General features: G+C 37.8%; 1 protein-coding gene and 1 pseudogene across 3 annotated transcripts; both read left to right on the forward strand.

Annotated features, from left to right (window-relative positions):
• Positions 1–8: 8 nt before the first annotated feature.
• On the forward strand, positions 9–27,257 carry ECD (ecdysoneless cell cycle regulator). Of its 2 annotated transcripts, none has more exons than XM_043476605.1 (14): positions 9–225; positions 1,867–2,075; positions 5,173–5,290; positions 7,534–7,621; positions 7,732–7,910; positions 9,494–9,686; positions 10,576–10,704; positions 12,361–12,489; positions 14,035–14,120; positions 21,585–21,691; positions 21,825–22,008; positions 24,519–24,586; positions 26,142–26,356; positions 26,972–27,257. In XM_043476605.1, the coding sequence occupies exons 2-14, from the start codon at positions 1,871–1,873 to the stop codon at positions 27,200–27,202; spliced, it is 1,932 nt and encodes a 643-aa protein (XP_043332540.1). In that variant the 5' UTR covers positions 9–225; positions 1,867–1,870; the 3' UTR covers positions 27,203–27,257. The 2 variants fall into 2 exon arrangements, with proteins under 2 accessions (XP_043332540.1, XP_043332541.1); XM_043476606.1 differs by having other exon boundaries at positions 1,870–2,075.
• Positions 22,015–24,512, forward strand: LOC122446407 (annotated as a pseudogene). Its single transcript, XR_006270863.1, has one exon. The product of XR_006270863.1 is annotated as a tRNA (guanine(10)-N2)-methyltransferase homolog (transcript).
• Positions 27,258–27,945: the final 688 nt, after the last annotated feature.

A 27,945-nucleotide genomic window follows, 5' to 3' on the forward strand; every position in this document is an offset into this window, starting at 1 on the left:
ATGCTTCCGCCGACGTGCCTCGGGACGACGGCCCGGGGTTCCGAGGCTGAGTCGTTTCTGACTTCCGGAGTTTCCTCTGGTTCTGGTTCCAGACGAACGTGTGGACCCAGCCTGGGCCAGGCTGTGTGTACTGCTGACAGTTCCCCACCAGCCCACTAGGTAGGAGAGACGACTGAGGAAAGCTGCTGTAACAGAGACTTGCCGAAGTGGCCCAGGCCCAGAACCGTAAGCCGAATTTGCTTCATTTTGTTGGGTGAAGGAGAGAGCCTAGTCTGAGTAAAGAGCCCCTAGACTCCAAGCCAGGACTCTGTTGCTTGGTTGCTCCTCTTGCTGTGCTCCCAGTTTTCTCATATATACAGTGTGGAGTTAGCCTGCGTGGTCTCAGAAGTCCCTTCTAGCCCTGTCACTAAATTCTTCATAATAAGGCTTTCCTGGTGGCTCAGATGGTAAAGAATCTGTCTGCAGTGGGGAAGACCCAGGTTCGATCCCTGGGTCCGGAAGATCCCCTGGAGAAGGAAATGGCAACCCACTCCAGTATTCTTGCCTGGAGAATCCCATGAATTCCCAATCCATAGGGTCTCAAAGAATCGGACACGACTGAAGCGACTTAGCACGCAGGCACTTGGAAAAGGCCAAATGATAATTTGGACGGTCTGTAGTGAAAGAGTGTCTGGATAGAAGATGCAAGTTCCCCTGGACCTCATTTTACTAATCCGTTAGAAAAACAAGTCTGAAAATCGAATTGCAGCCGTGAAGTGGACGATCCAGCGCAGTTTTTTCTTTTACTAAGCCTCACCTGGCAACAATAGTGAACTAGTACTTTTGTATGTAAGCGAAACCTTTAGAAAATAGTTATTCACCACCTCCTAATATACCAGAGCTACACCTTCTGAAACCTGAAAAGGGGGAAAATTTAGAACAGATAATTGTAGGATCAAGAGCCATGGGCAGATTATTTGGGGGTGAAATGATAGGAATGAATGTTCTGTAGTTTTGAATTCCTCTATCCCACACAATGGGAAAGATTTAAATTCTGCAGAGTAAGGGAGATTGTGCTTAAGAACATTTAAATATTAAAAATTTAACTGCTGCTGCTGCTGCTAAGTCGCTTCAGTCGTGTCCGACTCTGTGCGACCCCATAGACGGCAGCCCACCAGGCTCTGCCTTCCCTGGGATTCTCCAGGCAAGAACACTGGAGTGGGTTGCCATTTCCTTCTCCAATGCATGAAAGTGAAAAGTGAAAGTGAAGTCGCTCAGTCGTGTCTGACTCTTAGCGACCCCATGGACTGCAGCCTACCAGGCTTCTCCATCCATGGGATTTTCCAGGCAAGAGTACTGGAGTGGGTGCTATTGCCTTCTCTCTAGGGAAGGATTATAGAGATGATAGATAACAGTCTCATTCTGCAGTTAAGGGAAAAGCCACAGAAAGAGAAAATGAAATGTCCAGAACACAACTGGGACTTTTGGCAGATCTGGGACTTTTGGTAGTGTTTCAAAAGATGTTATTGCAGTGTTTCTGAAAGTGTGTTATATGCACCACTGATAATGCAAGGGCAAACATTTTTTATTTTATTCCTAATGCTTATTTATTAGTTTGGGAATGTGGTATTGGATTGCCATTTATTGTAGTATATTAAAAGTTCTTTTAATATAATTGTAAGTATAAAACTGTCATTAAAAGAATATTAAATAAGTGTTACTATAGTTGGTATGTGGTCAATGCAAAAATGATGATGGTATGTGAATCACTGAATTTGGGGAAACAATGTTAATGGAATTGCCTAGCATAGTTCAGGGACTAGGATATTACTTCTACATTGTTCTATATGGTTTATATTATTGAAACTTTAAATGTAACTTTCAAAGAAGAATGGAGGAAAATATGAAGTTTGCTACAGTGGAAGACACCGTAGAGTATCGCCTGTTCCTGATACCAGATAAACGAGGGGACCCAGCACAACACAGAGAGATCCTTCAAAAGTACATTGAGAGGATAATGACCCAGTTTGCACCTATACTGGTCCCCTATATCTGGCAGAATCAGCCATTCAATCTCAAATATAAACCTGGGAAAGGTAAGGTTCTTTTGCTTATTTTGCTTTGATACATGTGACTTTTAATGTCATTCCGACACCAGTGATGGGTAATAGTCCACAGTTCATTCAGTGTTCAGGAGATTTATATCCTGAACTGTTTATGGTATTTGCCGAAATTCAGTTGAGCTCTTGAACTTAAAAAAATTAAAAAAAAATTCATGTTGATGAAAGCTTTCTAACAGTCATTATCTTAGAAACTAATATATACTCAACATTATCAAGCCATGGCTTTTCTTTTGAACTTTACTGTGCCATCGTATATCTAGGTACCTACACTGAACAGGTTCAGGCTGGCTTCTTTAACCGTAGTTCTTTCAGCTGTTATTCTGTATTCCTGTCTTGATAGTGTGTTTACTAGGCTGCCTTGTTTCATACAGTTGTGTTGGTAAGGGTCTAAGAGTGGCTCTGCGTGGCTTATAAAGAGAAATAATTGAGCTAAATAACCACTATTTTCCACACAGAAGCATTTAGACATTCCTTCACTGCTTCCATGTATTGTCAGTGCTTGAGATCTGACCTGTGGCCAAATAATGGCACTTTGTCATCTCATTTCTTATAACTTTACTAAAGTGAGTCATGGATAACTTACCAAGGCTCTACTCATGCAAAAACATCTTCTGTGGGGTCTTATTTCATGTCAGGAGCCTGACATCTTGTGATTCCTTCATTCTGGCTCTCATCTTAGTGCTTCTGTTACCTTTTGGCTAGCAGTTGCCAAATGTAAAACATTAATTTTATTGACTGCCTTATCACTGATACGTGTGATACTTATTGGCAAGAACACTGTCCCATTAGCAGAGCACGGCCAAAACTAATTCCCTATCTTTTTTCTCGAAAATAATTTTTACACAGTGTTTTCTTGTCTTGCTTAATGATATTACTATCCACCTAGTAGTCAAGCTTGTTAGTAATTCAAAATCATCCTCACATCCTCACTTCACCATGTTCCACAGGCACTAAATCCTACTGTTATTACTCCTGAAATCTGACCCTTTCTCACATCTGTTTGGCTACAGTCTAGGCCCTCTTCATCTGGAAGACTAATGTGGCCCCTAACTAATCTGTCTGGTCCCAGTGGCTCCAGTTCCTGACAGTGTTGACAGTTACCTTTGTAAAACGAATTTGATCTTGTCACTCTCCTGCCTAACACCCTCCAACAGTTCTGCATTGCTTCTGGATGAAATTAAAATTGAAGTTTAATATGTAAAGTGAAAGTCACTCAGTCATGTCTGACTGTTTGTGACCCCATGGAATTCTCCAGGCCAGAGAATTCTCCATTGGGTAGCCTTTCTCTTCTCCAGAGGATCTTCCCAACCCAGGGATCGAATCCAGGTCACCCTCATTGCAGGAGGATTCTTTACTAGCTGAGCCACAAGGGAAGCCCTTAATATGTAAGGTAGATAAAAATGAAGGCACTGGAGCTTCTCTAGTTAAAGAAGCTTGGGAGATCTGGAGTAGGGAGAGGAGTTGGTTGGGCACTTTGTCTCACCTGTGTGGCATTTTTTTTGCCATGGCAACTCTTGAGATACTCCACAGTACATTTGTTTGACCTTCATTCTGTTAATATGGTATATTACGTCGGTTGGTTTTCCTGTGTCAAATCATCCTTGCATTCCAGGAATAAATCTCACTTGGTCATGGTGTACAATCCTTTTAACATGTTGTTGAAGTAGTTTGCAAGTGTTTTGTTGGCTCGTGCTGGCCTCATAAAGTAAGTTTGGGAATGTTTCCTCCTCTTCAGTTTTTTTTTTTTTTTAATGTTAATTCTTCTTTAAATGTTTGGTAGAGTTTTCCAGTGCAGTCATCTAGTCCTGGGCTTTTCTTTGTTGAGAAGTTTCTGATTATGAATTCACTTTCCTTACTATTATAGATACGTACAAGTTTTCTACTTCTGTGTGTTCCAGTCTTGATAAGTTGTGTGCTTCCAGGAATTTATGCATTTTTTCTAAGTTATCCAGTTTGTTGGTGTACAGTTGTTCATTGTGTTTTCTTATAATTTTTATTTTGGCATAGGTTGTTGATATTCCTCTTTCATTTCTGATTTTAGCTATTTGAGTCTGTTTTTCTTAGTTAATCTAATGTTTTGTCAATTTTGTTGATCCTTTAAACAAACCAACTCAGTTTAGTTGATTTTTTAAAATATTGTTTTCCTGTTCTCTATTTCATTGATCTCTGCTCTAATCTTCATTATTTCCTTCCTCTAGCTTTGAGTTTAGTTCTTCTTTTTCTAGTTCCTTAAGGTATAAAGTTAGATTGTTGATCTGAGATCTTTTATAACTGTGAACTTCGTCCTAGCACCACTTTCACTGTATCCCATATGCTTGGTTTGTTGTATTGGTTTTCATTGAAAGTGTTAAAGTGGAAGTGTTAGTTGGTTAGTCGCGTCCAACTCTTTGCAACCCCATGGACTGTAACCTGTCCATGGAATTCTCTGGGCAAGAACACTGGAGTGGGTTGCCATTTCCTCCTCTAGAGGGTCTTCCCCACCCAGGGATTGAACCTGGGTCTCCTGTATTGTGGGTAGATTCTTTACCGTCTAAGCCACCAGGGAAGCCCTGGTTTTCATTCATCTCCCAATATTTTCTAATTCCCCTTATGACTTCTTCTTTGACCCCTTGGCTATCTGAGTATATTGTTTAAGTTCTACATATTTTTGGATAGTGCACTTGTTTGAAAATTTCTGCTGATACTCCCAGAACACACCGTCGTCTGTCATGCCTCTGTGTCTTTCCACATGCACGTGTTCTGTCTTTCTGGGAAGCCTGCTGTGGTCATTCCTCCAGAGGAGCATAGCTCAGATATCACATACTTTATGACCACGTAGCTCTCAGTGTATACCTCCATTGATCATCTTGTTTTGTAATTGGTTATCTATCTCCTGTTGTCCAGACTCTAAGCTCTTCAAGAGTAAGCTTCTTATATCTTGTTCAGGATTGCAACCCCAGCTCCTGGTATATGGCCATACTCCTGGAGCAGAGCCAGTCAATAAAAGTTTGTTTAATTGAATGATTGCTTGTACTTTTATTTGAACTGACAAATTTATTTGATTATATCATTGCTTTTCTCTTGTTTTTAGGAGATGTTCCTGCTCATATATTTGGCATGACAAAGTTTGGGGATAACATTGAGGATGAATGGTTTATTGTTTATATAGTGAAGCAAATTACAAAAGAATTTCCAGAGTTAGTAGCAAGGTATTATAGTCTTATTAATAATTCTTAAACAAGTATCATATTAATGCATATGTGTGGAATCTAGAAAAATGATACTGATGAACCTAGTAGAGAACAGACTTGTGGACAAAGTGGGGGAAGGTGAGGATGGGATGAATTGAGACAGTAGCATTGACATGTATGCACTGCTTTGTGTAAAATAGGTAGATACTGGGAAGTTGCTATATAACCAGGGGACCCAGCCTCGTGCTCTGTGATGACCTAGAGGGATGGAGTAAGGGAAAGGGAGGGAGGCTCTTGAGGCAGGCTCTTGTATACAAGGGCTCTTGTATACATACACACACACACACACACAGGTGTAGGTTTTAAATGTGATTTCTGTGTTTTCTTCCTTTTTGCTGATGACTTCCTTTTCTTAAAGAAGAGTTAAAGTATCATCTGAGAGTTTAACTTCCAAATAATTTCACACAAGACCTGTTTAGTTTAGGTTTTCTCTTCTTTTTTTATTCTTGTTATGAAAGAGCAAGTACACCTGGTAAATAAAATCCAAGCAATACCAAAGGGTGTTCTGCTCTGATTTCCCAAAAGTAATCACTATCAAATTTCTATGTCTTAAAAAAAGAAATTCATATATATATACTTATATATATATATATATATGTATGTATTTCACAGATTTCTCTATGTCTTCCTCTATAGCTCTATTTTTTTTTTGAGAAACTATATACAGAAGAAATTTAAAGAGACATCAGTGAACAATTGTATGGATAGGAAGCAAAGTTGATAATAATGCATTGTAATTCAAATTTTAAAATATTATGGGAACTGATAATTCTTTGTCATTCCCAAGTTAGTTGCTCTGTGGCATATGGAATCTTCCCCGATCAGGGATCGAACCCAAATCTCCTGACTGGCAGACTGAGTCTTAACAACTGAGCCACCAGAGAAGGAAGACTGTTTTAAAACAAACCTCCAATATTATACCATTTGATTTTTAAATACTTTAGGATGTAAACTTAAGAGATAATGCAACATTACTATTACCACACCTACAAATAGGTAGCCATACTTTTAAAATAAATGGTAGAATTTTCAATAAACAGGCACAAATATGGTAGTTTATGTCTTTACTAGGATAATAAGGAGGGGGCAGTGCCTTTCATATGCTGATTCTGATATTTATATATGCAGTGATGGGTCATACTGACCCACTAGGCCTCTAAAGCTCTTTTAATAAGCATGTACTGTCTTGTCAGGTTTTTTTTTTTTTTTTAATTAGAAAAAGAAAGAAGTTTTTCCTCTATGTCTCTGCCAGATTAATATTCTTAAAGTAGAGCTCAAACCATTTTACTTCCCTACTCTAAAACATTTCATTTGTTTTGTTTATAAAATTAAACTCATTCTCACTGGATTCTGCCACCATTTAAAGCTCTTCACAAAATGATATAACTGTGTTTTCCTTTTTTTTTTAAATTTGTTGTCAGTCTTCAAATCTCTACCTCTAAATGCCACCTCCATAGTTTTGCTTATGCTGTTCCCACTCCCCAGAGCATCTCTCTTTTTCTGGATATATTGTATCTCCACCCATTAAAAGTGAAAATAATCTGGGACAATATATATAGTGTGCTAACATTCATGCAACAGGAGAAGAAAAAAATTTACATTCCTATTGACTACTTTACACATAAGCAAACTCTAGAAGGATGGACAAGAAGTAACAATGGTGGAGGGGTTGGGCATATAGATACAAAGTAGCAAAGAGACTTTTTCATTTATGAGAGACATAACTATTTATGTATTTTTTTGTTTTAATCATGTGACTGTATTACAGCCTCAGAAATTTAAATTTTTAAAAAGTGATGCGGATGAGGCAAAACAAAAGTATCTTTCAGGGCCCAGTAGTACTTCCTCCATAAAGGTTTTCCTAATCTTGGCTGTATGTGATTTTTTTTTTCTTTTAAAGACCTATGTACTTGGTATATTTTTCACATTTTTTTCTACTGTTGTTTATTTATGTACTTATTTTTTTCTCCTTATCACTCTCGAATTCCTCCTTACAATTATAGACTATCCCTTCAGTACTTAATGGTATCTTAAAACATTTTGCTTAATTATAGAAATCTTCATAATTATATAAATCTATGATATATACTCATATATTTATTTACTAAGATTAGGGCAAAAATATATTAGAACAAGTCTGTTTTGATTATTAGCAAATATGTACTTCTTTTAATTCAAAGTTGAAATTTCTTTTGTGTTAGGATTGAAGACAATGACGGTGAATTCTTGTTAATAGAAGCTGCTGACTTTCTCCCTAAATGGTTGGATCCTGATAATAGTGCCAACAGGGTAAGTATATCCAAGTTTAGAAGATTTACACAGGTGAAACCATGTTGCATCATTTTCATATGTACCTGGATTTTGTCAGTGCCAAGTATGGAAACTATATCACTTTGCAGGTATTTTTCCACCAAGGGGAGTTGTGCATTATTCCTGCACCAAAGAAATCTGGAACAGTATCCTGGTTACCTACCACACCCCCAACAATCTCACAAGCACTGAGTATAATCTCAACACACCCAGAAAAAATTCTGGCTTCAGAATCTGTACAAGCTGCTGTGAATAGACGCATCAGAGGGTAAGAAAACTGACACTTTCACTGCCAGTCAGGGAGCCTTTTGACTTCCTGTTGCTCAAGTCTTTTGTTGAATCTAAGCATTTCTTTCACCTAGATTAGTGCTGATTTTCATTCTGTCTTCATCCTTTGTGAAATTGACCAACAAATTAAACTTAATGTGTTTTAAAATCGAGAAACAGATGTATCTTTTAGTTGCCATTTGAAGGTTACAGGCCCAGTGTTTTTGCATTTATTTACCTTAGAGAGTGTGGCTAAGTGTTATGTAGATCCATAGATAAAAATTTTCGGACCTTTAGAGATGAGAATATGAGTGAGCACAATCTGTTCAGGATTTTTCTCTGATTCTGGGTGTATATATGGGATTCCCTGACTTAGTTGGAGCGCGTTAGGTTCTATTCAGAAGAGAACACCTCAGTCTAATAATGTATTAGTTCAGCCATTCAAATTTGAGTCCCTATTAAATGTTTAATACTGTTCAGATCATAGCAGTATTAAATAATAATCTCTTTTAGCTTTGCTTCAGTACACTTTGTACCATTTTTTAGGAGAATAAATTCTGAATTTCTTTTCAAAGTATAGTAGTAAAGTTTTCATTTTTTTTTGTTGGACCACCTTAATCCCTTCTCTTTATTTTCCATTTCTTTCACTTTTTCTTTCTCTCTTTTCCTACCTGTAGTCTTTAGTATATAGAGTATCTTTTTTAAACAGTTATTTTTTTGGCCACTCAGCATGGAAATCTTAGTTCCCCAACTAGAGAGTGAACCTGGGTTGTTGCTGCCAGTGAAAGCGCCAAATCCTAACCAGTGGACCACCAGGGAATTCCCAAGGGTGACGAGAGAGTTGTCATTCTTTTCATCTCACTCATCTTACTCCTGATGAACCAAGACAAGATAAAATGTTAAGAGGAAAGTAAATGGTATAAGAATCCTAGATATTTACATCAGTTCAGTTCGGTTCAGTTGCTCAGTTGTGTCTGACTCTTTGTGACCCCGTGGACTGCAGCACACCAGGCTTCCCTGTCCATCACCAACTCCCGGAGCTTGCTCAAACTCATGTCCATTGACTCAGTGATGCCATGCAACCATCTCGTCCTCTGACATCCCCTTCTCCTGCCTTCAATCTTTCCCAGCATCAGTGTCTTTTATAATGAATCAGTTCTTCATATCACGTGGCCAAAGTATATTGGAGGTTCAGCTTCAGCATCAGTCCTTTCAGTGAATATTCAGGACTGATTTCCTTTAGGATGGACTGGTTTGATCTTGCAGTCTATGGGACTGTCAAGAGTCTTCAGCAACACCACACTTAAAAAGTATCAATTCTTCGGTGCTCAGCTTTCTTTATGGTCCAGCTCTCACATCCATACATGACTACTGAAAAAACCATAGCTTTGACTAGACAGACCTTTGTTGCAAAGTAATGTCTCTTCTTTTTACTATGCTGTCTAGGTTGGTCATAGCTTTTCTTCCAAGGAGTAAACGTCTTTTAATTTCATGGCTGTAGTCACCATCTACAGTGATTTTGGAGCCCAGGAAAATAAACTCTGTCATATCATAAAATAAAAGTGATTATGTTACCTGTCACAGGTACCCAGAAAAAATTAAAGCCTCCCTTCATCAAGCACACTGCTTCCTCCCAGCTGGCATTGCAGCAGTGCTGAAGCAGCACCCCAGACTGGTGGCTGCAGGAGTCCAGGCATTTTACCTCCGGGACCCCATTGACCTGCGGGCCTGTCGTGTTTTCAAGACATTCTTGCCTGAAACACGAATAATGACATCGGTAAGATAGCTCTCTGGGTCATTTAGTTTCTCTCACTGAAAAGAATATTGAACATTATTTTAATTGTTCACTAGGAAAAAATTGGGAATATTCTGTGTCCTCATAGCAAGTTAATATAGACTTTTTGTTGTTATTGTTCAGTTGCTAAGTCATGTCCGACTTTGCGATCTCATGGACTACAGCACACCAGGCTTCCCTGTCCTTCACTATCTCTCTGAGTTTGCTCAAACTCATGTCCATTGAGTTGGTGATGCCATCCAACCATCTCATCCTTTGTTGCCCCCTTCTCCTTTTGTCCTCAATCTTTCCCATCATCAGGGTCTTTTCCAGTGAGTCAGCTCTTCACATCAGGTGGCCAAAGTATTGGAGCTTCAACTAAAGCACCAGTCCTTCCAATGAACATTCAGGGTTGATTTCGTTTAGGGTTGACTGGTTTCATATCCTTGATTTTTTCTTTTCTCCTATCCAGAAGAGGAAGATGTAAGAGACCTGACTTCCTATTTTATATCTCAATGTTTCCTAGCTATTTTTGACCAAATTTTCCCTGTTTGAGCAATTATATCTTTTAGCAATAAAACATTTCATTTCCTCCAGAGAGTTAAGAATTATTCTTTATCATCTACCTGCCAAAATTGCCATGTTATGTAACTAATGATTTGAGTTACCTTAGTGACAACTAAATATAGACAGTGAAGGTACATTTTATGGTGTGTGAATTATATCCTATAAAGCTGTTACTAAAAAATGTAGACAGTAAATAGGTTGAGTCTTCTTTGCATTTATCTGAATATGAAGCTCATAAGTGAAGTTATTGTTGTTAACTGTGAAATGATAGTCAGGCATTTTAATTTCAGGAAGACACTCACATATTTTGTTTCCCAATGTCCAGGTCACTTTCACTAAATGTCTGTATGCACAGTTGGTGCAACAAAGGTTTGTGCCAGACCGGCGGAGTGGATACCAGCTGCCTCCTCCATGTCATCCCCAGTACCGAGCCCATGAATTGGGCATGAAGTTGGTAATGTTGAACCAGAAGATTTAATTTTCTTCCTTAACGTCAAAGGGCTCTTCACAGAGTAATGACACAACTTAGAAATCTAGAAATACACTTTATTAACGTGAGAATGTAGTAAGATGTGGTATTTAAAATAAGGAAAAATGGATTATTCTGTAAGGGATGATAGAACTGTGTGTCCATCTGAAAAGTTGGGTATCATATCTATGCCAAAATAAACTCCAGTTGGACCAAATATTTAAGTGAAAAAAACAAAATCATAAAATTTGGAAAATTTTTCGTAGGAAAATTTATGAAAATATGAGTAAGAAAGTCCTTCCTAAGCATGACTTGAAACTGGAAACAATAAAAGAAAAGATTGATAAATTTGATTATATAAAAATTAAACATTTCTATATGGAAAAAAACCCATAAATATAGTCAAAATACAGTTAACCTGGAGAAAGTGTAAAATATATTTACAGTTTAAATGACAAAGAGTTAAAAAAAAACAACTAGTAAATGACAAAAGTTGCTTTATCTAGTATATAGCACTGCTACAATTCAAGATGAAAAAAATAGTAGTAATCAATCAAAAATGCTCAGAAACCATTAACAGATAGTTCAGAGAAAAGGAAATACAAATTATTTTTATGAAAAATGTTGACACTTGCTCATAATAAAAGAAATGCAATTTAAAACTACAAAGTAATGTTTTTCACCATTTGATTGACAAGTATCCAGAAGTTTGATAACAAATATGAGGTTTGTAAAAATATGTAAAGTGGTACCCTCAAACATTATTGATAGGAATATGAGTTGATTCAGTCTCTTAGAACAGTTTATCACTTTCCATAATATTTAAAATGCACAAACCCTGCTGCTCAGCATTTTCATTTCCTGAAATTTATCCTCCATATATTTTACTTGTGCACAAAGACGTATGAAGATACTCATGAAAGCATTGTTTATAGTAGCAAAAGATTGGAAAATAAATTATGGTCTGTTCATGAAATGAGATGGATAAATGTATGTGTTTGTATGAAATCATCTCCAGGGCATATCACTAAGAGAAAAGCAAGGTTCAAAGCAGTGTGTATGTTGCCATTTAGTGATGAAGGGGATGAAGTAGGAGGATGTTTGTATGCACAGGCACACATATCTGCCTGAGTGCAAAGATTACTTCTGAAAGGATATGCAAAGAATTTTCAGCAGTAGTTTTCTCCAGAGTAATCAGGGAAGCTCCCTATTAGAATTATTTTGCCATGTGCATTTACTTTATTTTTTAATCAAAGGACTCTTAAAATGAAGTGATTCCCTCCGTTTACTATTCCTAAAACCATGCTTAATTTATTTATAATTGTGCTAGATAAGAAACCTTTTGCAACCTTTTTTAAGTAAGCAAGAAGCAAGTTTAAATTTCTAGTTTTTTAATCAGTGAGAAGAGAAATCTCTTCCAGGAAAATAAGAATTTTTTGTTTTCTGTTATTTGCTTCCCCTTTATAATTTTTAGTAATCTGTAGAGATTAAGAAACTTGGAATTAAAGTCGTATTTTTTTCATAAAATTTAAAGAATATTATAAATGTTCACATACCCATATGTCCAGTCACCTAGTTCTTGAGTGTGGTTAAATGGAAAGAAAGTAACCTAATAATAAAAATTCTATCTTTTCCATGTAGGCTCATGGATTTGAGATCTTATGTTCCAAATGTAGCCCACATTTTTCTGACTCCAAAAAATCCCTTGTGACTACATCACCACTCTGGGCTGGCTTCCTTGAAAGTCTGAAAAAGAATGATTACTTTAAGGTAGGACTTACTATGCACTCTTTAAATTGTACAGTCCAGGCAAAATCAAGCCCGTGATCTAAAGTGTTGGGTCCATATTTAATGTGTGACATAATTGTAAGAACTAGAATTCAAAGGGACCATTCTAGTTTGGTGGTAATAATGGAGTGTCTATAAACTGTTTCTAATATTTTAGAAAAATTAATAACATCTATACAAAGTGATGAAAGTTATTATTTGTATCAGATGAATAACTAGTTCAAATCTGTGAAGCAAACATGAAGACACCAAATAGAAAAATTAGCAAAGATATAGATTAAAAAATTATATGACCTAAATGGGAAGGAAAGCCCCAAAAAGGGGGATGTATGTAGATGTATGACTGATTCACTTTGCTGTACGGTGACGTACACAACAGTATAAAGCAACTATGCTCCAATAAAAAAAAAATTAGAAAAAGGGAACTAGTAAATTTCTCTTAAAATAATCACTCTCACACATAGTAAAGATATGTATATTAACACAATGATAAAGACCATTTTTCACTTATGTAAAAAGCATATGAAAGATATTCAGCACTATTGAGAATATAGTGAAAATAGTACACCTATACATTGCTGATAATATTGTAATAGTTGCAACCTTAACTGGAAAGTAATTTGATACTGTATTTCAAGAATTATACAGAAGTTCAAACTTGGAGCCTTCACTTTATTTTATTATTATTTTTAATTGGAAGATAATTGCTCTACAATGTTGTGTTTCTGCTGTACAGCCCATGAATCAGCTATAAGTATATGTTTATCCCCTCCTCCTAAACCTCCCTCCTCCGCACAGCCCCAGCCCATCTAGGTTATCGCAGAGCGCAGAGCCGAGCTCCCTGTGCTGCCTGTTTCACACATGGTTGTGTATATACGTCAGTGCTGCTGTCTCAGTTTCTCCTACCCTCTCCTTCCCCTGCTGTGTTCACAAGTCATCCTCTACGTCTGTGCCTCTGTTCCTGCCTTGCAAATAGGGAACTTTATGTTAAATAATCTACACTTTAAGGAAACATCCAAGAAGTAGAAAAGTCCTTAAGAATATGATAATTTTAAAGATTGTGTAGTGGTATGAAAAACTGCTTATATTATATTTTTAAAAAATGTAAAGTATTAAGCTTAAATGCCATCATAAACATGCCTGTGAAAGGTAGAAATGATAGTTAAGGTTAAAATTATGCTATTTTTTGAGCTCTATTTGTACTTTGTTTTATAAATTAGTTGCTAGTTAATCAATTCTTTCTTTATAACAAGTTATTAGTAAATAATAGAAAATGATAGAAAACCTCCCAAATTGGAAAGAGGCCCTTAGGGTGAAAAGGATGAGGGCCCATTACATTTACCCTAGTCTCTTTTTTTGAGAAACTGTACGTCCATGACAAAACAAGGATGAGGACTCAAACCTCATGATTTTTGTACAATATATTAGTACTGTATTGTATACTGCCTCCCTGGAAGTTGCTGGTGAGCAGGTTTTTTTAATGATACCATCTATATTAGGTTCTCATGGGCATTATTATTTTTTTAGGGACTGATGGAAGGTTCTGTTCAGTACCAAGAAAGGCTAGAAATGGCCAAGAACTACTTCCAGCTCTCTGTAAATCGGCCAGAAAGGTGAGTTTATCTCTACCCAAACAGGGCAGCAGAGTGATAACTTGCCAGAAGTTAAGGAGTTACTTACTCCTGAGATTGCTGCACATGTTGGAGTTTCCATATTTAAACTGTTAATGGCAGGACTGATGACTACTGAAGGAGCTGGTGTCGAGAGAGGAGGTGTTGTTAGGGGAGTTTGCTGGCACTTGTAGCCATCACTACCACCACCACCACCACCATCATCATCATTTAATGGCTAATGTATATTGAATACTTAAAAGCTTAGGCCACTAACTCATTTAATCCCCTCTTAAAGCCCTGTGAAATAGATAACAATTGTTCTTTTCCCTATCCACAGCCAAGAAACTGAATCTAAGAGAGGTTATGTAATTGCCAAAGGTTACACTGCTAAGAGTCGGACACGACTGAGTGACTTTACTTTCACGTTTCACTTTCATGCATTGGAGAAGGAAATGGCAACCCACTCCAGTGTTCTTGCCTGGAGAATCCCAAGGACGGGGGAGCCTGGTGGGCTGCCGTCTATGGGGTAGCAGCAGCACACAGCTCAGAGTGACAGGCCTAGGGATTTGAACTCATGGATTCTGGTATTGAGCCACATTCTTAATTCCTGTGGGAGTTCTGGGCTGTGTTCAGCTTTCTTAGGTGGATCTGAAACACAGGATGAAGCAGGCATCCAGCTGCCAAATCATATCTCATTCTAACCTGCCATATATTTTCTGGGGGAAGAAAGAAATGAGCACAGGGTTGGAAGAAAATGGTGGTAGTTTAGTTGCTAAGTCGTGTCCAACTCTTGTGACCCATGGACTGTAGCCTGCCAGGCTCCTATGTTCATGGGATTCTCCAGGCAGGAATACTGGAGTGGGTTGCCATTTCCTTCTCCAGGGGATCTTGCCGACCAAGGCCTTGAACCCACGTCTCCTGCATTGCAGGCAGATTCTTTTACCAGCTGAGCTATGAGGGAAGCCACATGGAAGAAAATGGCTGCCCTTTAAAATTCGATAAAGTTGAGTTTGAGTTCTGGTAATTTTGGAGTAACATATCAGACTAACCCCCTGCTAATTGCAGTGATAACCCTGGACAGAATATTAAAAAAAAAAAACCAACCAGTTATTTGAAGACACTGGGGAAAAAAGCAAGCAAAAATCAGAGGGAATAGGATGCTTGAAAGAAGAAAGTCCCTTTTGTCTGACTTGTCCCATGAGGGCACTTCTAGTCACTGTGGCCCAAGGAAAATGGAGCTTCTGCAGAAGAGTTTATTGGGCTGAGGTATCAAAGGTCAGAATTTGAGCACTGGAAAAAAATCAGTTTATGTTTGCAAAACTGAATTTGAGGTACTTAAAGCTAATTAAATAACGTGAAAGAAATAACTTCGTAAATGTTGTGGCTAGAAGGTCCCCAGTTGTGTGTGGATGTGTGTTTTGTTTTGTTGTTGGGCTTTTTTCCTCAAACTGAACTGGTTTTGAACCCCAGTTGTTTTGCCAACATCTCAAACATTACATATATGTGTGATAAAATGTTACTTAAAGATTGTATCAAGCAAAATTGATGCTGAGAGAATTCTAACCTCAGTATCTGTGAGATAGTAATGACTTTATAGCAGTCTTTATTCTTTTGTATTCTTGCCTGGAGAATTCTGTGGACAGAGGAGCCCGGATGGGCTGCAGTCCATGGGATTGCAGAGTCGGACACAACTGAACGGCTAACACTTTTTTTTCCACTCTTTTCTAAGTGTCTATGGGTGCCTTTGTCCCATTCTCATCAATTTTACGGCAGTAATTTGTGGAAAAGAGGATGCCTTCTTAGGGTATGTTTTAAGGAAACTTGGGAAAGAAGGTAAAGGAGGTGGCTCTCATAGTTAGGAGAATCTCCCCCAGATGAGTTTTGTCACCTCGGGAGACCACTCCCCTGTTGAACAGCATTACTTTATAATCTTAGGTGAAGAGAAGTTAAGAAATTAGAGAGACTGATGTAGGAGAGGAGAAGGCAATGGCAACCCACTCCAGTACTTTGCCTGGGAAATCCCATGGACGGAGGAGCCTGGTAGGCTACAGTCCATGGGGTCACAAAGAGTCCAACAGGACTGAGCAACATCACTTTCACTTTTCACTTTCATGCACTGGAGAAGGAAATGGCAGCCCACTCCAGTATTCTTGCCTGGAGAACCCCAGGGACGGGAGCCTGGTGGGCTGCCGTCTATGGGGTCGCACAGAGTCGGACACGACTGAAGCGACTTAGCAGCAGCAGCAGCAGCAACAGCATGTAGGAGATTTAGGGCTGTCTTATTCTCCCATGAAATAAGATAGATTGAGGGTTTGGTAGTTCTTTTTAAATCATAATGTCTTTTATTATTATAAAAATAACATTCATTCATATAGCAAATAGAGAAAAATATAAGAGGGGAAAATTATATCACGAGTAAGCTATTATTATTCCAATTTATGTCATGAGTTAGCCACTATTATCATTCTTCCAATTTACTGCCTTTCAGGATTCTTATTCCCTGTAACCAACTGATTTTTTAAAAAAAATTTATGTTATCAAGAAATTATGTATCTTGTTCATAATTTTTACTCGTTGTGATCTTACATTTTCCCATGACCTTAAAATGTTTTGGTAAGTGTATTTTTAAATAGCTGCACAGCATTTTAGCAAATGGACCCTAATTTACTTACTGCAAATGGCTTCAATATCCAACATTTTCATGAGTGTTGTAGGAGAAACTCCTGTTCACCAACCAGAATGACTTCTTTGCAATTCGAAACCAAGCTCACATCTCCCTCCAGACCTGTTCTTGACTTCCTAAAGCTTTTGTTTGTTTGTTTTGTTTTTATTAGCTGAATTAATGTCTTCGACTGTTTCCTGCTGTCTTTTTTTAATTGTACTACCATCCTTCTTATCACCCAGACCTCCTGGCTCTCCTTGGTTCCAGTCCTTAGATACTGTTCACTATTATCTTGTGTCTTAACATTCTTTTCCTTACTGCCTGGCTAGATACTCTAATTACTTAATTACTGAACTATCAGTTCAGTTCAGTCACTCAGTCATGTCCGACTCTTTGTGACTCCATGAGCTGCAGCACGCCAGGCCTCCCTGTCCAACACCCAACTCCCAGAGCCCACCCAAAGTCATGTCCATTGAGTCAGTGATGCCATCCAACCATCCCATCCTCTGTCGTCCCCTTCTCCTCCTGCCCTCAATCTTTCCCAGCATCAGGGTCTTTTCAAATGAGTCAGCTCTTCGCATCAGGTGGCCAAACTATTGGAGTTTCAGCTTCAACCTCAGACCTTCCAGTGAACACCCAGGACTGGTCTCCTTTAGAATGAACTGGTTGGATCACCTTGCAGTCCAAGGGACTCTCAAGAGTCTTTTCCAACACCACAGTTCAAAAGCATCAATTCTTTGGCACTCAGCTTTCTTTATAGTCCAACTCTCACATCCATACATGACTACTGAAAAAAACATAGCCTTGACTAGACAGACGTTTGTCAGCAAAATAATGTCTCTCGTTTTTAATATGCTGGCTAGGTCGGTCATAACTTTCCTTCCCAGGAGTAAGTGTCTTTTAATTTCATGGCTGCAATCACCATCTGCAGTGATTTTGGATCCCAAAAAATAAAGTCTCTCCTATTTCCACTGTTTCCCCATCTATTTGCCATGAAGTAATGGGGCCAGATCCATGATCTTAGTTTTCTGAATGTTGAGCTTTAAGCCAACTTTTTCACTCTCCTCTTTTACTTTCATCTAGAGACTCTTTAGTTCTTCTTCACTTTCTGCCATAAGTGAACCATATTGAACTATAGCTACACCTAAACTTATTTCTTAGCCTCTAGTTACTCTTCTCTTCCAATTCAACCATCAGAGCCAGGAGAATCTGCTTGAAATATATCTGTAATCATGTTACTTCCCTCTCCTAAAAATTATTAGAGAATGTAATAGTGAAAAATTACAAACAATGGAAGTGTCCACCAATAGTAGATAAATGAATTTCCAAGGAGGTTTTCTTTCTGAAGAGATCTGAGAATGTCAGGGATTGAGGCAGACAGATGATACTGAGGGAATGGTATCAAGAGAATAACATGTCAGGTAAAGAAAACAGTGTTCTTTTACTCACTTAGTGGCCCAGAAAGGTTCTTGTGAGAGCTGTCACTTTTGGGCAGCAGAGAAACAGATTGGAACTGGTAGTGTTGTGTTGATCACCAAAGGGAATACTAACTTTATCTATCATATATTTTTTAAAGTACATGCTTAAAGAATTCACCTGCCATTGCAGGAGATACAGATTAGATCTCTGGGTTGGGAAGATGCCCTGGAGGAGGAGGAAGTGGCAACCCATTCCAGTATTCTTGCCTGGAAAATTCTATGAACAGAGGAGCCTGGCAAGCTGCAATCCATGGGTCACAAAGAGTCAGACACGACTGAACACCACCACCACATATATTACTAATTTGGTTTTTATGTTAAATTTATTAACGTAATCATATATTTAGACTAGAGGTAAATATAGCAGTATTTTAATTCTGGGTGGTAAGGATATATTACCTTTTTGACTTGTCTATGTTATTTTAATCTCATAAAGCAAAAATTAAAAATAACAAAGAAGCCATCAGTGATCACTCACTCCTTACTTCATTGAGTCTAAACTTAGCCATTTCAGCCTCGTTGTTCTCTTCAGTCCATCTCTTCAGCCTCAGATTTCACCCTTAAGCCAAACTGAACCCGTTTGCTCTCTCTGAACATGTTCCTCACTTCCCCGCCTCTATACAAATACTCATTTTTCCCCTTGCCTAGTTTCTCTATCCTGTCTTACCCATCAAAATTCTCTTGAATCTTTAAGGGCTAACTCAGCTTCTTCCATTAGCTCTTTTTTTTTTTAACGTCCCTGTCTCCACCCAGTGAATGTAATTACCTTCTCCTATGATTCTTTGAACCATTTGGTATTTCTGTGCGACTTTATATGTTTTTAACTTATCATAATTATTTGTGTATATTTCTTTTCTCTGTCTTAGTAGTATTTGCATATTACAGAGTAGGGATAGTTCCCTGTTACCCACATGATTCAGCAAGGTATGCAAATGTTTATTAAATTAATGCAAGTCCATTATATAACTTGGTTTGTTCCATTATAAATAGTTCAGACAGAGTTCCATAAACATATAACAAATCACATCACCATCATAAAATAGCTCACTTGTCATATAAATAATCTCTGTGTGTATTTCCCTATCAGTTTATAGTAAGAGGAGCACAAAATAGTATCAGAAGACTTGACTTCAAGCCTTTGCTCTGTCCAACTCAACGGCCTTGCAAAAGTTAAAGAAATTCACTGGGCTCTAAGTTTCTCCTTTGTAAAACAGGATTATTACGTCCTTGTAATAGTAATTAGAGGGCTAAATAAGAAAATGTATGTGAAAGGCTAGCCTGTCATTTAATACATGATAGATTAATTTTTGGGTGTACTTTCTTCTGGGTTTTCATTTCCTCATAATTTGATATATATAAATTGAAAGAGTTACACTAAATCAGCAGCTTCATGATGGTGTTCCATGGAGCCTGCTGCAGAGCAAACGGGAAGGCAAGATGAGCAGGTCTCTGAGCCTCCAGCCTCCACTTCAGTCGAAGCAGTCTTTCAGGCTTCTTTTTAGTTTGACTGAGGTATAATTAACAAAACTGTAAGACATTTAAAGTGTCATTGTGGTGATTTGATATACCTATACATTATGAAAAAGAGTCCCACCACCTAGGTATTTAACAGATTCATCACCTCACATTATTTATATTTTGTGTGTATGTGAGAACATTTAATATTTACCATCTTAGCAAATTTCATTTACATAATAGTGTTGTCAACTATAGTAACCATGTTTCACATTAGATCCTATGACTGTATTTACTTTACAGCTGAAAGTTTGAATCCTTTTTCCAGGATTTTTGTGCTTATTTCCGTCACCCCTTAGTCATTGGCAACCACTTTTATTCTCTGTTGCCGTGAGGTTGACTTTCTTTTTTTTTAGATTCCACATATAAGTGATACCATGCAGTATTTAACTTTCTCTGTCTAGCTTATCCCATTCAGCATAATGCATTTAAGTTACATCCATGTTGTTGCAAATGACAAGGTTTCTTTCTCTCTCATGGCTAAATAATATTCCATTATATTCCAGTGTGTGTATGTGTGTGTGTGTGTGTGTGTGTGTGTATATTCCAGTATATATATATATATATATCCAGTGTATATGTATATATATCTCTGTGTGTGTGTGCTAAATTGCCTCAGTCGTGTCCAGCTCTGTGTGATCCCATGGACTGTAGCCCGCCAGGCTCCTCTGTCCATGGGTTTCTCTAGGCAAGAATACTGGAGTGGGTTGCTGTGCCCTCCTCCAGGGGATCTTCCTGACCCAGGGATTGAACCTGCGTCTCTTACATCTCCTGCATTGGCAGACAAGTTCTTTACCACTAGCGCCACCTGGGAAGCCCATGTATATCTCTGTCTCTGTGAATTTATCTGTCTGTCCATTCATCCATCCACACCACATCTTTATCCAGTTATCTGTTTGTAGACACTTAGGTTGTGTCCAGTCTTAGCTACTGTGAATAATACTACAGTGAACATGGAGATGCAAACATGTCTTTGAGATTTTGTTTTCATTTCCTTTGGATAAATACCCAGAAGTGGGATTGCTAGGTCATATGGTAGCTCTATTTTTAATTCTTGAGAAGCCTCCATACTGTATTCCATAGTGGTTGTACCAATTTGCATTCCCACCAACAGTGCACAGGGGTTCCCTTTTCTCCACATTCTTGCCAATGCTTGATCTCTCTTGTCTTTTTAATGATAGACATTCTGACAGGTGTGAGACGATATCTCACAGTGATTTTTATTTGCATTTCCCTAATGATTAGTTGATGTTGAGCACCTTTTCTTGGCATTTGTGTATCTTCTTTGGAAAAATGTCTATTCATTTTCTCTGCCCATTTTTGAATAAGATAACTTGGAGTTTTTTCGCTATTAATGAGTTCTTTTATATATTTTGACTATTAACCCCATATCATATATATGTTAGTGAATATTTTCTCCCGTTCTTTAGGTTGTCTTTTCATTTTGTTGATGGTTTCTGTTTCTGCAAAGCAGTTTCTCTTTTCTTTACTTTTTGGGTTTTTGTTGGTTTGGCTGTGCTGTGAGGCTTCTGGGACCCTCATTCTCTAATCAGGAATTGAACCAGGGGTCATGGCAGTGAAGGCACCAAGCCCTAACCACTGGACTGCCAGGGGACTCCTCAAAGCAGTTTTTCTTTGAGCTCTTTTTATATTTTGAGTTCCTGGTGAAATTTTGAGAGGAAGGATTCAGTATCCTGGACAAGTGTTTAAAAACAAATTAGATAATCGTTTCCAACTTTAAAATACTCTGTTTTTGTGGTTATTGTTCCAAGTTCTCATTAAATACCCGTGTCTTTGATTTTTTTATAGCTCTCATGCTATGAGCCCAGGTGAAGAAATCTTAACATTATTGCAGACAATACCATTTGATATAGAAGAGCTTAAGAAAGAAGAAGCTCATCTTCCTCCAGAAGATGGTAAGTGATGGGCCAGGATAGAGCACAGAGTTAGAAAGAATTAAAACATCCCGCTAAGTCTCAGAGGGTACTTCACTGAGAGTATACCTGTTTCATGTGAGTGTAGTATGGCAGTGTCACACTTCTTTTTCAGATGAACGGTGGTTAGATCTCTCACCAGATCAACTGGACCAGCTGCTGCAGGAAGCTGCTGGCAAAAAAGAGCCAGAGTCCATTTCCAAGGGGCAGGAGGAGAACTATGACTTAACTCAAGTCTCAGAGAGCATGAAAGCTTTCATATCCAAAGTCTCAACCCACAAAGGAGCAGAGCTGCCTCGGTAATTTCTGTTAAAGTATAATTATCTAAATAGTTAGAGTCTCTAGGTTGGCATCATCCAATCATTGCCAGTTCTGTGGGGGGGTTTTTTTTTCCTTTAATTTTTGTTTTTTTTTTAGTAAATGATTTCCAATGCTTTGTTTTCCTCTTTTGGTACCTAGTACTATGGTAACTTACTTATCTGGAGTCAAATTTCTGATAACCTGATTAGGATCCTTGAAGTAAGCCAGAGAGATCACTCAGATCTAAAAGCTGTGCAGGGCAACTATATACTTTACTTTTTAGGCTTTTACTCAGAATATTATGGACTTCTAACATCTAGCTCTCATCAGGATCAGACATCTGATCTTGTACCCTCAAGTAGATTGGAAGCTTCAAACTCAGAAGAGGAGGATGAGCGCCGCTGGGTACCTTGAACAGGTTATCTTCTGCTCGTGGCCCAGGAACACCGGGAGTTCCGCCTTCTGGAGATAAAGTCTTTGCTTTCATTTTTTGGAGGTTAGTTCACCAGTGGTCAGGAAACTTACTGAAAGTCTCCTTTTTGGATTCTTAGCATTCCCTCTGAAGATATTGCCAGAAACTTAATTTGTCTGTGTGTGCCAAGTCTATATTTGAACTATGGGGTCATGGAAAGTGTCTGGAGGAGCTGTACAGTTTTCTTAAAAGCTGCCCTGTTGAGAAGATGGTTCCATTTCTGCATTCAGATTCTACATGTAAAATAAAGATTCACACATTTAATAAAACATTTACACAAGAAGAAAAAGTCAGATGAATAGATGCGCTTGAATTTCTGCCGTTTGAAGGGAAAGTGAATTTAAAGAAGCCACAACATGTATTCTCTATTTTGGAGGATTATGGTTAGGACCCAAACCACATCCCTGAGAATCCACATAATATTTATTTTGGTAGATGAATTGCAGATGAACAGAGAGAGCTTATTGAGTCATACAGTGTCAAAAAGAGACACTTTATTTGAAATACAAGCATGGATGCGGGTTTATCATTCATCATGGCCAACCATGGAAAAGTGAAAAAAAATGATATTGTATTTGATCCATTTGTTGGAACAGGTGGCCTTCTGATAGCTTCTGCTCATTTTGGTGCATACGTATATGGGACAGACATAGACTTCAGTACTGTTCATGGCTTGGGAAAGGCTAGTAGGAAAAACCAGAAATGGAGAGGACCGGATGAAAACTTTAGGGCAAATCTTCATCAGTATGGTTTAAAGAAGTACCACCTTGATGTCTTGGTTTCAGATGCATCTAAACCTTCCTGGAAGAAGGGCACATGTTTTGAAGCAATCATCACTGATCCTCCATATAGTATTAGAGAATCCACAAGAAGAACAGGTTCATGAAAGGAAATACCAAAGGGAATAGAAAAATGTCCAGAAAGCCACGTTCCTGTTTCCTTGAGTATCATCTGTGTGATATGTTCTTTGACCTGTTAAAGTTCTCAGCAGAGACCCTCGTATTAGGTGGAAGACTCATCTATTGGTTACCAGTATACACACCAGAATACACTGAGCAGATGGTACCCTGGCACCTCTGCTTGAAACTCACCAGCAACTGCGAGCAGAAGCTTTCCAGTCACAAATGAAGGTGCTCAATAACAGTGGGAAAGGTGAAGGGATTTGAGAACCAGGACCAGTATTCACATTTGCTGAGCAATAATTCCTTCTGTGAGACTATTTCAGTGGGGTAACAAAAAGAATTACCAAGGAAGAAAAATCTAGCAGGAATGAAAAATTAAGATTTTTGACAATGGAGAAAGAATAAGGATTTGATAGAAAAGACATCTGTATGTGAATTTTTATGTATAATACAGAAAATGTACTGTTTTAAATAACTTTATATAATAAAATAAATACTACAAAAAAGAGGAGGATAAAAGTGTTTATCAGAGGAAGAAATAATAACAAAGAACAAGAGGTGTTACATTTGGCAAGTAATAGGGAAAACAGGTAGATGGAATTGTTCCTTGCCCAGCCAAATACATCTTTATTAGTGTTGATGCTCGTTAGCCTCATAAGATTAAAATTTATTTATTTATTTTTTATAAGATTAAAATTTATGTTCAGTATTCTCTCTTTAAGACAGCAGGAAAAAAAAAAAGCAGGGATAGGGAAGGTTTGATCTTTTTTATGTTTAAAGGTTTGGTTCTTAAAAAGATAGACTTTATTTAAATGAATTTGGATAAATTGCTTCTTTTGCTAATGCTAGTTTATCTTATGGGAGGTGATAGGTTGGCAGATCCCTAAATCAACATAAGTTAAAAATGTGCCTAATCAAAGTGCAGTTTTTACTTTTATTTCATCTATCTTTCCCATTTCTATTGCCCTACAAGATCAGTAAGCATAATGGTTTTTAAAATTTAAACTACTGTTTTCGTTGCTGTGCCTCCTTTGAAAGTATATCTCTGGTACTGTTCCTAAGAACGGCACCAATTTAGACAAAGTTTCAAAGAGTTTTGTTTGGGATAAATTGTCTTTTTCCTTTAATCTTACAGAGAACCTTCTGAGGCTCCAATCACTTTTGATGCAGATTCTTTTCTTAATTATTTTGATAAGATTTTAGGTGAGTTACAGTGATGTTTATTTTTCTTTTGCAACTGTAAGTTGTATAGAGATTGCTAGAGCTTTGGAGCATTGGATCTCATTTGTATTTTGTTTTGTGTGTGTGTGTGATTTTGAGTTGCTTTCAACTATTAATTGTTGCCCTACTAAGTAATTTTGCAGAAGATGCCTTGCTTAGTGCCTGGCATAGTAGTTGCTCATTAAATCTTTGTTGAGTGAATGAATGCTGTGTGTTTAGATAGGGTTTTACATGGGCTCCCATATTACATTGTTCTTTTTTTTTTTCTCTTTTAAACATCCTGCACTTATATACTGGGCTTCCCTGGTATAGAAGGGAAGGATTCTTCCCTGGTGAAGAATCCGCCTGCAATGCGGGAAACTGGGTTTGATATCTGGGTTGGGAAGGTCCCTTGGAGGAGGGCATGGCCACCCACTCCAGTATTCTTGCCTGGAGAATCCCCACGGACAGAGGAGCCTGGCAGGCTACAGTCAATGGGGTCAAAAAGAGTTGGGACACAACTGAGCGACTAAGCACAATAACACTTAATAGTCTACTAAAAAAAAAAGACAAATAGCCCAATTAAGAAAAAATCAACAAAGGATATAAATAGGCAGTGTCTTGAGGAAGAAATATAATCAATAAATATTTGAAAATAGTTAACTCTTTCTAGTAAACAAGTAAGTATACAATAAAAGTAAGAATTATTTTTTTGGCCCATCATACTGGGAAAAATTTTAAAGGTTGATAATAATCAGTTTGGCCAAGTGTGGGAGAAAGGAGCACTGTTCAGCCGTGGAGGTGGAGGTGGAGGTGTAGGTCGTCTCTTCTCAAGGCAGTTTGGTTCTCCAGAATGCTCATAACCTTTGACTTGGCTATTTCACTTCCAGGAATTTACCTCACGAAAAAGCTGTGTGTGCTGAGATGGTGATTGCAACATTGTAGAAGCAAAAACTGGGTTATAGTACAATTTTACCCCCCCCCCCCGCCAAAAAAATCATAGTACATTCACTTTATGAAGTACAATATAGCCTTAGTGAAGAATGAGGTCCATTTCTGTGTTTTGACAGCAAAGGACCTCCAAGATATATAAATAAATAGAAAAGCAAACCATAGTTCAATATATCTATGTAAAAAATATTTTGTATACACATACAGACACACACAGAATTACGTAAATAAAAGTGTGGGTACCCACCGAACTGTTAAAAGATGCTTAACTCTAGGAGGAGAATGAAATGTGAGACAATAACTCTATGTAACTTGAATGTTTACATCGGAATGTATTCATGTATTATGTAGTTTTTAGATTTCTTAAGTAAAAATATTTCATCAATTGAATTCACCTAAAAAAAAAAAAGGAATCTTTCAGCTCAGCCCTTGTACTTTTCTGCAAATGTCTGCCAGCAGTATCATTTTCTGGAGGGGATTTTTCTAAAGTATTTTGCCTGTGTATATTCATCTTTTTTTGGGCAGAGAATATTCTAATTCTTTTGAGATGTATAGTCACGCCAAAAAAATGTACCAAGTGACTCTTTCTGTGTTGGGGTCTGTGTAGGTTCAAAGTCCCATGAGTCAGACTCTGATGATCTGGATGAGGAAGACTCTGAATGTTTAGACAGTGATGATGACTTGGATCTTGAAACACAGGAGCCTGGAGAAGAAGCATCTGTCAAAGGGACTCTGGATGATCTCAAGTCATACATGGCCCAGATGGACCGGGAACTAGCACATACCAGCATTGCCAAAAGTTTCACCACCCAGAAGCAAATGGTATGTGTTCAACCTCTTTCCCTTTTCAATCTAGTACAAAGGACAGCTAAAACTATTTTATCTTAGTTTTTCTTTTTCATTTGTAGTAATTTTTTTGTGATTTGATCTTTTCATTTGAATAAGGTTGATTTTTTTCCTAACTCTGGTTGGATGAAAGATTATTTTCTTAAACATAAGCTTAATTATACTGCTTATTTTGTGTTACGTGTGGGTAGGAAAGAAATCTAGCTTCTTTCACTTAGAGAAAATTTCAGATTCTATTTATTTATTTTTAACTGTTCATTTTTTTGTTTATTTCTTTTAAAACTCTTAGGCAAGCTATAAATGTATCTCCTTACCTCTGGTTATCTCCCTTGGGCTGTTTCAAAATTGGGAAGGAACCCATTTAATTTGTAGAAACTTGTCCTAGGAAGAAGTATGCTATAATCTTTGGAACCAAATTTTAATGTGTCTGTTAAATTACATAGTTTATTATTAGACTTCATTTTCTTTCTATCCAGAAGGGAATTTCCTTTCTAATATGTAACTCAACTTTACATTGTTGCTTTTTATTGTAACTTCCATCCAACCTAGTCGCCTATTGTCTAATGACTTGCTTTTCCTTCCATGAACAAGGAACCTCTATCCCAGACTACCAATGACAATTCAGAGGAGGAAGATTCTGGCACAGGAGGATCTATTATGACGCCAGTGGATGTAGACCTGAACCTGGTTTCAAACATATTAGAGTCCTATAGTTCCCAAGCTGGACTAGCAGGACCTGCTTCCAACCTTTTACAAAGCATGGGTGTGCAGCTGCCTGACAATGCTGATCACAGACCCACAAGTAAGCCAACGAAAGATTAGCAAGCCAACCAAGCCTCTCTTTTTTCTTCTTGAATAAATATTGAGTCTGACTATGCTCATTTTTAGTTTTGATTACTCATCTAGTAAAATTGTTTTCTTCATTTTAAGTTCATAGGTTAACTTCTCCTCTCTGAGCCCCAAATGTTGCCCTCTTTGCACAAGCCTTTTGTGATGTCAACTCTGGGGTGCATAGAAGGTTTTGAAATCAGCAGAAAAGAGAGAATCAAGCCCTTGAGATAAGACTTACACACTCTATGTTTGGAACATTAAGTTTATCTTTATTCAGGATTAAACATTGGGTAGAGGAAGGAAGGTGGACTGGCAAACATAAGGAATGAATGAGCTGCTTTTTATTCCAGTTACCAGGAACGACCTTGAGTCAGTCTCCCTCTGGTGTCAAATAATTGAATCTTCTACCTGTTTTTGCTATTCTTCTTTAAGGACCCATCAGGTTCTTTTTATTCTTAGCACCTTCATAATTCATTGCCACAAAAATATTCTCTAGTCTGGTAAGCCCTGTACCAAAGTTTCTTTTATTTATCTGCCATTTTTTAGGACCCCAGCCCACCCTGCCCTCTTTTGCCTCTGCTCTGAGTTATCCTTGGATTTCTAAGAAGCAAAGCACTCTTTCCAGTCACTGCTGGGAAACAAAGTTCAATGTTGCAGCTCCTCCTATTAACTACTCTCATTTTTTCTTTTCCAAAACAACATGATAATCCAAAAGTAAACAGTTACTTCGTGGT

Source organism: Cervus canadensis, chromosome 8 (genome assembly GCF_019320065.1).
Source record: "Cervus canadensis isolate Bull #8, Minnesota chromosome 8, ASM1932006v1, whole genome shotgun sequence".
Classification (NCBI taxonomy): Eukaryota; Metazoa; Chordata; class Mammalia; order Artiodactyla; family Cervidae; genus Cervus; species Cervus canadensis.

Excerpts from the sequence above, each read along its gene's own strand:
- ECD (XM_043476605.1), top strand. The coding sequence starts at position 1,871 with ATGGAGGAAAATATGAAGTTTGCTACAGTGGAAGACACCGTAGAGTAT. Across the intron at positions 10,705-12,360 it reads ATGAATTGGGCATGAAGTTG|GCTCATGGATTTGAGATCTT; the intron begins GTAATGTTGAAC and ends TTTTCCATGTAG. Across the intron at positions 22,009-24,518 it reads AAAGGAGCAGAGCTGCCTCG|AGAACCTTCTGAGGCTCCAA; the intron begins GTAATTTCTGTT and ends TTAATCTTACAG.